Source organism: Dendropsophus ebraccatus, chromosome 2 (assembly GCF_027789765.1).
Source record: "Dendropsophus ebraccatus isolate aDenEbr1 chromosome 2, aDenEbr1.pat, whole genome shotgun sequence".
NCBI classification, from domain to species: Eukaryota; Metazoa; Chordata; class Amphibia; order Anura; family Hylidae; genus Dendropsophus; species Dendropsophus ebraccatus.
In genome coordinates, this window is record NC_091455.1 from 157,836,967 (window position 1) to 157,849,698 (window position 12,732).

Genomic DNA, 12,732 nt, shown 5'->3' on the forward strand with positions numbered 1-12,732 from the left:
GCAGGGGGAAATATAATAAAAAAAGCTCTGTTTACCCATCCCTGTCAACCCGCCGCACGTAGCCACTGTTAAAGTTACCCTTCTGGGCTTCTGAAGCTTTTGGTCCAGTGATGTCACAACCCCATTCAGTATTGCCCGTTCAGCCAATTGGTGGCTGAGGCAGGATACCGTTGCAGTCATTGACTGGCTGAGCTGGTAGTTCCAGTGTGGCCCTTACAAAACAGGAAGCCGGGAGCAGCAGGAGCTCGATGGCTGTTTTCAAGCTGGTAACGCAGCATTGTGGTGGTTTGGGGACAGTAGAGCTTCCTTATTATGATTATGTTGTGCACCCCACCCCCTCCCTGGATATTTCTACCTTATGGGCCTTGAGCTATCTGTAATAAAAATTAAGTTGAAATTTAAAAGTTGTTTGTTGAATCCTGTTAAACATAGAAAACAATGTTAAAAAAGCATGTGTTAACAGGATGTGAAAACAAGATGTTAACCTTGCTTTATTACTATTTTGATATATACTTTTTCTTTTTCAGAAGTCGAAGTAAAGTGCTGTCTCGCTGGCTTGCAAGTCTCCCAATACAACTTGTTCATCTTGGTGCAAAAAACCATCAACTTTCTGCTCTCATTATTGATACTATTTATATAGCTGCAGCTCGATCAAACAAGGAACTGCTTCAGAACCTCCAGACAGCCGCATGCCAAATATATGGTGAATTAAATATTTTTTTAATGGTATATAAATTTAAAGTGGGTAAAAAAAAAAATTAAGAAAACAAAAACAATTTGGTATTGCCATATTCCTAACGCCCTATGCTATAAAATTGAAACTGAATGAAACTGCGGCAGAATTGGCTCGGGGGAAAAAAGAGTTAAAAAAAATTATATATAATATTTTTAAAAATTGTATCAATAAAAAAGATATACTCTCCCACGATTTCAGCGCCCCCCCCCCCCCCCCCCCCCCAAAGGAAAAAAAAAACACTAGCCCAAACTTCTTAAACAGAAAAATAAGACCGCTATGGATCTTGGAATGTACTGTAGTTTCTATTATGAAAAAGTAGTAAAACTAGGAAAAAGCTATAAAAATTTGGTATCACTGTAAACAGTGATATTTTGTTTTTTTTTTTACCACACACTGGCTGAAATGTAATATGCAAAAGCTATGGCGACAAAAAATAAATGGAAAGTTATGGCCCTTTGAAGAGATCTTTTTGCTTTTTAAGTTTGTAAATAATTTTTAATGTATCCCCCATGAGGATATAAAAGATCTTTTTATTTATATAAAGATTTTTCTGATTCTTCTACTGGTTTATTTTTGGGTTTTATAAATTATGGATGCTTTTTGACAGTGGCTTCTAATGATTTTTTTACAAAGCTGTTTTAAAATGACAGTTCCCCTTTAACCTATTGACGACCCATGCTGTATGGGTGCGGCATAGGCTCCCGTAGGCTGTTATCTGCTGTGTAGCTAAGAAGTTTCATAACTGGTGAGGATCGACTGCTATCAGCAGCCGGGTCCTCACTGTTAAAGGGGAACTCCAGGTAGAGGTTAAAAAAAAAAAAAGAAACTTCTGCAGAAGCATAATGCATTACTTACCTGTCTATCCCAGTTTTGAAACTACCAAAAGTCCATTTGGGGCGGGTTTGCTCTGTTTTGTGTTTCTGTTCTTCCTGGTTTGGCATTTCCCAGAATGCAATGCTTTCCCTCATTTGATCATCACAGCCCCCACCCATTACAATCAGTAAAATTAGTGCAGCAGCCGCTTCTGTTCGGTCAGGGGATTAGGTTATCCAGCCAAGCCTCCTGTGAGATCACGCCCTGCCCCCTGTATGCATCATCAGCAAACACACACAATGTAAAACAGAGGCATGGAAGATTTGTCTCCTAAGGAGGGGATAGCAGAGGGAGCAGGAGACAATGTGGATTAGCACAGGGGCCATTTTTTTCACTTCCTGGATTTCTATCAGCTACCAGTGTGGCAGAACTGTACAGATACAGTAATACATTGTATAGACACATTTATATAACTTTTAATGTACTTTTAATCAACTTGTGTAATTTTAACTTTTATTTAAACATGTCAAGTCAAGTGCTTTCAGTACTTTTCAGTTGCTGTATGCCCTGCAAGAAGTGTTATATTTCCAGTCTGACAGAATCTACTGCCACCTCTATCCTTAACAGTAACTGTCCAGAGCAGGAGTGGTGTTCTATGGTCATTTACTACTGCTTTGGACAGTTCCTGGCACAGACAGAGGTGGTAGCAGAGCGCATTGTGTCAGACTGGAAACATCACACCACTTCCTGTAGGACATACAGCAGCTGATATGTACTGGATTTGGGTTTTTAAATAGGATTGGGCCTCCGCAATCACACTGCAGGGATTATGATGGTTCTTCCCTCATTACCAAAGGAAGAATACTTGCCTCTGCGCAGTCCGATCAGTAATCTTTTCATGTGAAGACTGCCGATGCGATGGTGTACATTGATCAGTATATGCAATCTAATTATTGCATGTAATAGTCCCCTGGGGGACTTAAAATGTGAGTTTAAAAAAAACAAAAAAAAGACAAAGTTCCTCATTTAGGTAAAGTAACCTCCCTTTCCCCATTATACAAATCAAACACGTAAAAGTAATTAAACAAACATCATATATACCGTAGCGTGCGTAATTGTTCGATCTAATATAACATTATTCCCGCACAGTGAACATAGTAAACAGAAAGAAGAAAAAAAACTCATTAGGGAGAAGCTGCTGAGCCAGTGTGATAACTCCCCAGATATGACTCGCCATTTATGAAGGAGCAGGAGTCTGAGTCGGGAGTCGGTCCGGATAAAATTCAGGAGTCGGGAGCTGCGGCTTACCGACTCCAAAGCCCTGGTGTGAACAGACAGGTTCTCTGTGGACGCTATTCAATGACTTGTCAGTTTTTCCTGCGGCTGGAGCGTATATTATGTGTATAAGCTCTGGCCAGGATTCCATTCATTGCAATACAACGTAAAAGGTAGAAACGTTGCTTGTCTTTATATGCCATGATGGAATAAAAAGGCATTTTATATTTTGCACTACAAGGCCGCGTTGGATGCTGTTGCCATCTTTAAGCTTTCAGGCCATGTTCATACAACGTATGTTGTGTGAACATGGCCTGAAAGCTCAAAGATGGCAACAGCATCCAACGTGGTCATGAAGTGCAAAGTATAAAATGCCCTTTATTCCATCATGGCATATAAAGACAAGCAACGTTTCTACATTTTATAAATTTTTATTGTTTCTTGCCTTTATATGGCATGATGGAATAAAACACTTTTTGCAATTTTGAGGCTATGTTCCCACAGCTCATTATTTTGGTTTGTATTTTGGTATTACTGGTATTGGTCAGTATTTGGTTGGCTTATTATTTTGGTTAGTTTTTTTTAACTGAAACCAGGAGTTGGTAGAAAACACAGAAACTGTTCACATCTTTCTATTATAGTTTTTCATTGTCTATTCTTGATTTTTGTCTACAAATACTGAGAGAAAATACAGCCCAAAATGCTGTGTGTAATCATAGCCTATGACTGCCTTGCATGGTGCTGCTGCCGCCTTTGCAGTTTCTGACTACGGAGTTCTATTTGACTATAGAACTGAAAACTTTGCTTCATCCATCTTTTTATAGGGGAATATGGCTTTCAGATATAAGGAGTGTTTTGGATTTTTTTTTCTAATTTCTAAATGTGAAAGCATGATAGGAGTGGTGATCTTGCTACATCTGGAGATGCTTATTTCTACATAGATAAGATATCTGTAGCAAGATCACCACTATTATGTTTTGACCTTCAGTGCCTGATGTGAGTTGCTACTCCTGTTACGATGACAGATACTGTATCTATTTAGAAATAAAGGCCTCTCCGGCTGTGGCTACACAACCACCCCAATCATGCGCAGTTTGACAAACCATGATAGGAGTGAGAGACAATTATGACAGTGAGTTTGCTATAAAAAAAAAAGTCTTCCTGGCTGACAACTACATGCCTGACAACATAAAATATTGATTAGTTTTGAATACGAGTGCACAAGAGAGACATGGTAAAATTAAGAAAATAGGCTGTCACTGTGGTGGAATTCCACCTGCTTCAGTGTCGTACAGTCTGTCTGTCTATGGGAGGACTCGCGCACCTCCGCTGAAATAATTGACTTGTCAATTCTTTGAGCGGAGGTGCGCAAGTCCTTTCCGTAGACAGACTGTATGACACTGAGGCAGGTGGAATTCCACCGATTTTACTATGTGAGAACTGGCCCTAAGGTTATGTTAACATCACGTTTTCAGCCCCACGTTGGGCTACACATTGGGAATCTATGAAAAAAGGATCCTGACGCGCAGCCCAGCATGTGGCGTTGGCGTTTCATTACATGTGTAGTCATGTGCTATTCATTAGGAAATAAATGATACTCAAAAAACTATATAGCAAACTCTACAACTTGCCAACTGATGAATAGCATAGCTGTGCAATAAAACTTGATAAAGCAGTCAGCATATAGTCCATTACACTGACTGTTCAAATGTACCAGTCCTGTGTAATTGAGTCAATTGTCATGACCCATGATGTTACTATGTAGATTCAGAGAGAGGAAAGATAACCTTAGCCAAATGCCAATTGCCCCATACTAGGGGAATAATTCCTTACCTTAAACTTAAACTCCCTGGATCAAAGAGTTTAAATGGGTTTGGATCTTTCTTTTACAAGTTATGTAATACATGAAGAGAAATTATTTAGTGATTCGGGGATCTGATTATTTAGAGTAATTTAGAGTTTGTTTGTTTTTTCTTGTGGAGGTTTTTTTTTTTCTTCCTCTGGTTCAATATTGCAGGATTTAAGACTGGATAGATTTGTGTCTGTGGTTTAGTACTTTGATTCCATCTGTGTTATTCTTTTCATTCTTTCTAGATTCTGAAGATGGGTTTTTTGTACATCTGCCAGAAGATTTGCAGTTGGAATTGGTGCAGCTGTTGTACTTTATCCCAGTGTTGTCATCTGATCTGTTGGCTCATTTAAGTCAATTCTGTATCACTGAAAGATTTTCACCTACCCTGATTTCCAAGCTTATTGGTATATTCCATGCTCGGTGAGTATTTTGCATCTATATTAGTGTTTTAAAGGGGTGTCCAGGATTTTAAAAGAAGATACATAATGGACAGATCACAAGCAACAGTTCTTAGCAGGTTCTTGAGTCTAACCACAGCTGACTAGCATGGAGATAGTATGCAGAAACACTCCTGTTCAGAACAAATCCAGCGCTCCTCTGTTTTAAAATTAAAATCTATCTCCTTTATCTAAGTTTCCAGCTTGTTAAAAAAAACTACAAAGTGTAATATGTGAAACCATGTGTAAGGACATAGGGGGAGATTTATCAAGCAGTAGGAATTTACTTTGTTGCCAACCAATAACAGCTCAGCTTTAATATATTAATGAGCCCTGGTGAAATAAAAGCTGAGCTGTGATTGGTTGCTATGGTCAACAAAGGCCATTCTTTCCCATAGTCCTGCATAGTCCAACACCGGTCATATTTGTACACCATGTGATTTTTATACTCGTCTGTATATTTTGTAGGCTGAAGACTAATAAAAATGGATTTTTAATTATCTGGCCCATTACTATACTATATTGTATCCACTTTTTCGGTGCTTGGCTGTATCACATGATTGGCAAAGAAACTTCCAGAATGTTACAGTAACCTGTGTGTGCATGGGAAGCCTGTTTTCTCTGTTCATTCATATGGGAGGCAAATTGGTCCCTTGATAGGAATGAGTAGGGAGATAGACTTGCTGTGCAGACATTATTTATCATATGTATCATATACGTAATTTGTGACGACTGCTGCCACTCATTGCCCTCTGTGGTGATGCTTACATGTATGACTTTCAATAAGACCGTAGCAAATCTGTACGCTCATTCCACTCTCCTAGAAGTCATGTGGAAATGAACACTCAGAGTAGTCAGCTCCATAGCAGAGAAGTCTATGGAGGGGGAGAGTAAAGAGAAGAAAAATAATGGGGGGGATGCAGAGAGAGAGAGAATGTGAAACCTCCTAAAAAACAAATTGCAAAGTAAAAAAAACAGAAAAATGTCTATAAAAAATAATGATATGCTATGGCTAGATATGGTGCTGCTCTTCATGTACCCTTTAACACTGCAGGAGAAATCAACGGCCAGTGATTGCCTGCAGTAATCATGTGGATATAAAGTTGTTGTTTTTTTTTGTTGTTTTTTTAAATATATTTATCCCCTATAGATTGATGGGAACTCAAGAAAGTAATCTAGCAGCAAGAAATATTATCAAGGCTTCCAGAAACGGCACCACTTGTGTCTCCAGTTTTTGTGGGGTCTTGCAACTTCATCCCATTTAAGTGAATAGGCCTAATTGCAAAACCTTACCCAAACTGGAGAGAAGAGTGGTGCTGTTTCTGGGGGAAAAAAACAGCCATGTTTTTCTAAGCCATCCCCTTTAAGGCTCAATTAGTTAAGATTAGTTACCAGGTTTATAAGGTTAGTAATTGTTTGTTATTATAGGTCTTCATTTGGAAACTGGATGTACTCAGCCCTTGAAACTACAATGTTTGATGTGGACTACTTTAGTTTTTTATTTTCAACCCTTACAGGTAAAGTATAGTTGTAATTTGTTCATAATGTTAACTTTTACATTAACAAAATAGAAAATAATGTGTAATCTAAGTACTAAAAATTTTGACTGAATTACTGCATGACAAAATAATTTTACTGTAATTTCAGAGAAATACAAATGCTGCTTATTTCTGCCTCTACATGAGAGAAGTCTATTTTTGTGAACTGTTGCAGCTTATCAGACACTACACATTGGAGCACATTGACCCAGATTTATTAAAACTGTCTAATAGTTACAGTGCAGACTATAAAGTCTACAAATGCACCAGATTTCATACAGTGGATTATGCTGTGGATCATACTGTTTGATCTGGTGCATCTTTAAAATAAGATGTCTACCGCAAGCATAAACTCTATGTAAAGACATACAAATGTACTGTTTTTAGAAATGCGCCTTACATCCCTGTGCTGGATTAGGGTCCATGAATTAAAAGGAGACGTCCCATGAATTTGAAAGAAAAGGCAGACAGGCCAGTGGGGCATTTAAATGCAGCTGTCAGTTTGTATATTTTGATTATTTTCTTGCAAACCCCTTATAATGGAGCCGCGTCATATTACTTACATATTTTTATTTTTATATTGGGCAAGGAGTTATTTTACACTTTTATGGGGGGGGGTTACACTTTTTTATTTCACTGTTTAAATATGCAATCATTAGATTGCTAAATCAGTATATGCATAGGTCCGTTTTATTGGGGATCTGCCTGAGAGTAGACTCTATGCACCCATGAACAATCAGTCAGGAAGGAGGTAGGTATCTTAACCCCGCCTGTTGTGGTACAGCATGGCTGCGGGCGTCTGATCATTCAGTGATAGGTGCTTAACCTGTCATTGATTTCCTTAAACATCACAAATGCTATAAATCACAGCATTTAAGGGGTTAATGTCATTATGCTGAGCTCCAGATACACTGATGTGTGTAGGACCGCAGCGGTCCCGCACACATCTAAAGCCCCTCACTGTAAGGAATGTATATACATTCCTACTGCACGGGGAATGTGCAGCAGGAAAATATATATATATTATAATATATTTGTGTGTGTGTGTGTGTATATATATATATATATATATATGTATTGCTGACATGAAGGGGTTAATGTATGGTTAAGGCAATGGTGTAAGGCTGAAGGCTTGATTCTAGCTGGTGATCCAACTAAGATGTATAAAAGGGATGGTTTGCATCGATCAACGGATAGGTACACAGGTACTTCATAAGGAATTCGGATTGTTTTGACAGACATTTAACCCCTTCCCGCATCAGTCAGTACATTTACGTCCTGATGCAGGAGGGGGGTTTAGAGAGGGTTCGCGTGGCGACCCCACTCTAAACCACTCCAATTCCGGGTGCTATGTGTAGCCCGGGACCGCCACACCCGCTAATTATATATTTAAATGCAGCTGTCAAAACTGACAGCTGCATTTAAATGTATTGTTTCCCCTTCCCCCCCCCCCCCCCCCCCCCCCCTCAGCAGACCAGAGTAATACAGTGTTTTTATTAGAAAAGAGTATTACTAAAAAGTGTTATTAATAAAAAAAAATCCCCCTCCCCTAATAAAAGTTTGAATAAAATAAACAAACATACATGTTTGGTATCGCCGTGTGCGTAATTGCCCGGACTATTAAAGGGGTAGTGCAGTGAAAAACTTTTCCTGTCATTCCCTCCCCATATGAAAAGTTATATAACTTCATAATATACTTTGGTAGCCAATTCTAGCATCTTACCCCACTTTTCCTGGTCCCGCTGGCCACTGGAAGTCAAGTGACAGTGCCACAGTTGCCATCCACCTCCTGTGTCCTGTAACCCACCACCACCATCGATGCACCCCCAGCGTTGCTCACAGCTGACAGTGCCGCACAGCTGCCGGACTCAATGAACTCATAAGGACAGTGCTGCACAGTGGCCATCCAACTCCTGTCCTTATGAGTTTATTGAGTCCAGCAGGGGGTGAAGGGGTCACTCGTACATGACTGTATACACCGGGTGGGCGATCGTATATACGGTAGGTGCGGTTGTCAGCGGTGCCGCCAGGGGGTACGTCAGGCCAGTGTATGACCTGCTTTACCCTGTCAACTGCAAGTCCCAGCAGACCCGATGGTCATACACACTGGACTGACATGTGTATCACCATCGGGTGCGCTGGGACTTGCAGTTCTAATAGTACTGACATAGCTGTACAGAAAGAGGCAGAGTAAAGCAGGACCCAATAGCAAAGCTTGGGGAGGCGTGCCAAGCAGGGAGGGAGTTCCCGGGAGCCTAAGGAACGCCCAAGATCATGCGGTGTCTGCCTACGTCTCGACACAAAATGGCGTCTGGGGCTGAAAGATGATCTTGACTTCCAGTAGCCAGCGGGACCAGGAAAAGTGGGGGTAAGATGCTAGAATTGGCTACCAAAGTATATTATGAAGTTATATAACTTTTCATGTAGGGAGGGAATGAGGGGAAATGGTTTTTCACTGCACTACCCCTTTAAGTTATCACATTCCTGATCTCGCACATCACATCAAATCCAGAATTTTTTTTTGAAGTGATCAAAAAGTCGCATGTACACAATCAAGGTACCACTGGAAAGTACAGATCATGGCACAAAGGATAAAAGCATTATAAGGCTGAAAATAGAGCAATTTTAAACGCATTTCGTTTTTTTAAAAGGTTTTAATTTTTTAAAAGCAGTCAGATAAAATAAGTGACATCGTGGTACATACTTGTAATCAAAGTATTTTAGGAGTGATACCTTTATTGGCCAACAAAAAATTGTTAGAGCTGTGAGCTTTCGGGATTCACACGATCCCTTTGTCAAACAACTTCACAAATGAATGACTTTCTGTAAGACATTCATTTGTGAAGTTGTCTTGTGAATCCCGAAAGCTCAGAGCTCTAACAGTTTTTATTGGCCAATAAAGATATCACTCCTAAAATACTTTGATTACAAGTATTTACCACGATATGGATTTTTCTGGCTAACACAGTACCATACTATACATTTTTTTTCTTTCCGGTTTCACAGCATACTTTATGGAAAATTTTAAGTCTGCCATTGTAAAGTACAATTAGTGGTGCAAAAAATGAGGGCTCATTTGGGTCTGTAGGTGAAAAAGTGCAAGCGCTATGGCCTTTTAAACACAAGGAGGAAAAAACAAAACCGCAAAAATGAAAATTAGCCCAGTCCTGAAGGGGTTAAACTAGATAAAGGGGACAAATATATTTGAGGATTTCTGTCCCCGACCAGTTAAGGTGAATAAGTGTATTGGGATTTCTAAAAATGCATTCATTTGTGCACTATATGTACTGGGTGGTGCAGTTGATGTGTTTAGTAGGGTTGATGCAGTTGTTGGTGATAAAAGGAAAAAAAAAACGAAGCAATGCTTTTTGAGTAACGTGTACGAATGCTCACAGCTTAAAAAAACAGATCTGTGAGCTGACGGCCATTATGTCTAGGGATGTTTTGGACCTAGTTGCTGTAACAGAGACTTGGTTCAAAGACTCTAATGATTGGGAAATAGCCATACCAGGATATATTTTGTACAGAAAAGATAAAGCAGAGAGAAGGTATGGAGGGGTAGCCATTTATGTTGGGGATTACCTAAAATCATCAGTCATCCCAAATACATATAAACAGCTGGAGACACTCAGGGTTTGCATGCAGTCCAAAGAGGGATCTGGTATTAGGATAGGTGTTATCTAAAGGCCTCCGAGGCAAACTGAGGACTATAATAACATGTTTATGGAGGAAATTACCAAAATATCAGTAAAGGGGAACATTGTAGTCATGGTTGACTTTTTAACATGTCATATGTAAGTGCACAAGGGATATTCCACTCAACATCTAACAGTAAGAATGTAATAGAAGCCCTTACAGGGGCATCTCTAAAGGTCACCAACCAGAGTAGAGAACATTTTAGATTTAATATTTACTAATGGGGATTGGGTATCTGAAGTTAGAGTGGAAGAAAATTTAGGTTCCAGTGCCTATGGTTTGACAAGAGTATTGGATTTTAGGAAGACAGATTTTAGGGAAATGGAGCTTGATTTTAATAGCCAGTCTTAAAAAATCCTGTAATAAAGGCAACTATATTATATGTATGAGAAATTAGCAAAAGTAAAAGAAAGAAGAAACATTATAGTTTACTACAGATGTTAAGGTTATAGTAATTTCTGAGTATCACTGGCAGTTCTATGTTGGCAAAGACTTCAGAAGAGAAGGATTTAGGGTTAGTGTTTTCTGACAGCCTTAAAATGAGTCACCAGTGGTTGTTTCAGGGTTTAGCTATTCCTTTATTTTTTCATGTGGCACCCATATAATACATCTGAGACAGCAGAATGGCTACTGCTTTATCCAGATACATATTCCTATTGTGTCTTTGGTTTTGGCATGACTACAGTTCTCTACAGAGCTCTCATTTAAATTTTTTTTTTTTTTTTTTTTTTTTTTTTTTTTTTTTAGGATTCTCTGCAGAACAGTTGTCATGGATGCAGCGTAATAAACTATCTTCTAGAGTGAGCAGTACCAGAGTCTCCCCAATCTCTCTTTACTTGACTGAACATCCATATTTTTTACATCATTGGAAAGTCATGCAGGTAGTGTTTTTTTCAATAAAGTATACTTCTAATACAGCTTCTGTGTTTTATGTATAAACTAAAAAATGCCATAGACTTTTATTTTTGTAGTGCATATGATAGGAAGATATTTTAAGCATGTACTGTATCTACTAAGTAACTGTAAGTTACTGTATTTTCCGGCGTATAAGGCGACTGGGCGTATAAGACGACCCCTGACTTTTAAAAAGATTGTCAGGGGTTTGCCTTATACGCCAGAAAATGTTAACCCCTGCCTGACCGCAGCCCTGCTGCGGTCAGGCAGGGGTTAACTGCAGCAAAATAAATAAAAAAACAAACAAACATTTAACTCTCTTGGGGCTTATTCCCAGCGTCGGCGCGAAGTACACTACCTGTGCCGGAGACTGAGATCGCCGAACCCCTCCCGGGCAGCAGAGCGTCTCATCAGAGAGGCTCAGAAAAGCTTGGCTGCCGAGAGCTTCGGAAGAATGAGAGAGGCGCCGGAAGTTTTTGAAGCCTCTCTCATTCTCCTGAAGCTCTCACAGAGCCAAACCTCTCCGATGAGACGTTCGGCGATCTCAGTCTCCAGCGCAGGTAGTGTACGTCACACTACCTGCGCCGGGAATGGTACGGGAGGCGCGTTGATCCTGCGAACAGGCCCCAGCTGAGTTAAATGTTGTTTTTTTTTTTTTCTTTTTTTTTATAGTGGTTGCCCCATACGGTGGGGATGGGGCCATTTTTAAACACCCCCCCACCATACCCGGCGTCTAAGACGACCCCGACTTCTAAGAAGATCTTTCAGGGTTTAAACATCGCCGGAAAATACGGTACCAATTTTTTATTTAACCCCTTCATAACTGAAGGGCATTGGTGGTGTTGTTGTTGTTTGTTTTTTGTTTTTTTATTGGTATTTTTACTGATGTAAAAGAAAAGTTCTGACCGCTTTTTATAAAGTTATTTCTGATATATAGTTAAAGAAAACAGCATTCCTGGTTATTTGTATTTTTATTATGGGAAAGGAGGTAATTGAAACTTTTATTAGGGGTTTATTTCATACGTTTGTTTTTTTTTGTTTTTTTTTTTCTAGTTTGCATTTACTGATGAATGTTATGCCATAGCATTCATCAGTAGTATCGGCGATCTGTACTTAGAGTCTGCTTGAGACAGAGATATCCCGGGATGGAGATATCGACTTTGTCAGCCGTGCGCGCGTGCTCCAGAGATGAGTCCGACACCCATAGAGAATGACTGCTCCAGTCATTCTCTATGGGCATCGGAATCATCTCATGTAATTTACCTACAGCGCGCGTTCACCATCTGGCGCCGATAGCTCCGTCTGGGGACCGGGTCAGCGGCTGCACTGGGGGTCGGGCAGGCTCAGCGTCGGAATCCCGGGTGACAGGTTCCCTTTAATGACCAAGCTAAATTTTCTCCTTTTTTGCAAGTATAGCGCCGTGATACATTAATGTATGCTAGCGATTGTGTGTATGCTAGCGATTTTTGTGTGACATATTGCACTTTATAT

The 12,732-nt window shown here is 39.8% G+C and overlaps 1 protein-coding gene across 1 annotated transcript in view; it reads left to right on the forward strand.

Annotated features, from left to right (window-relative positions):
- Positions 1-12,732, forward strand: part of TEX10 (testis expressed 10) — a 52,825-nt gene that overhangs the window by 18,018 nt on the left and 22,075 nt on the right. The window contains exons 7-10 of the mRNA XM_069958564.1: positions 528-703; positions 4,919-5,096; positions 6,542-6,630; positions 11,095-11,228. Coding sequence (XP_069814665.1) covers positions 528-703; positions 4,919-5,096; positions 6,542-6,630; positions 11,095-11,228 — 577 coding nt within the window. The remainder of the gene's footprint in view (positions 1-527; positions 704-4,918; positions 5,097-6,541; positions 6,631-11,094; positions 11,229-12,732) is intronic.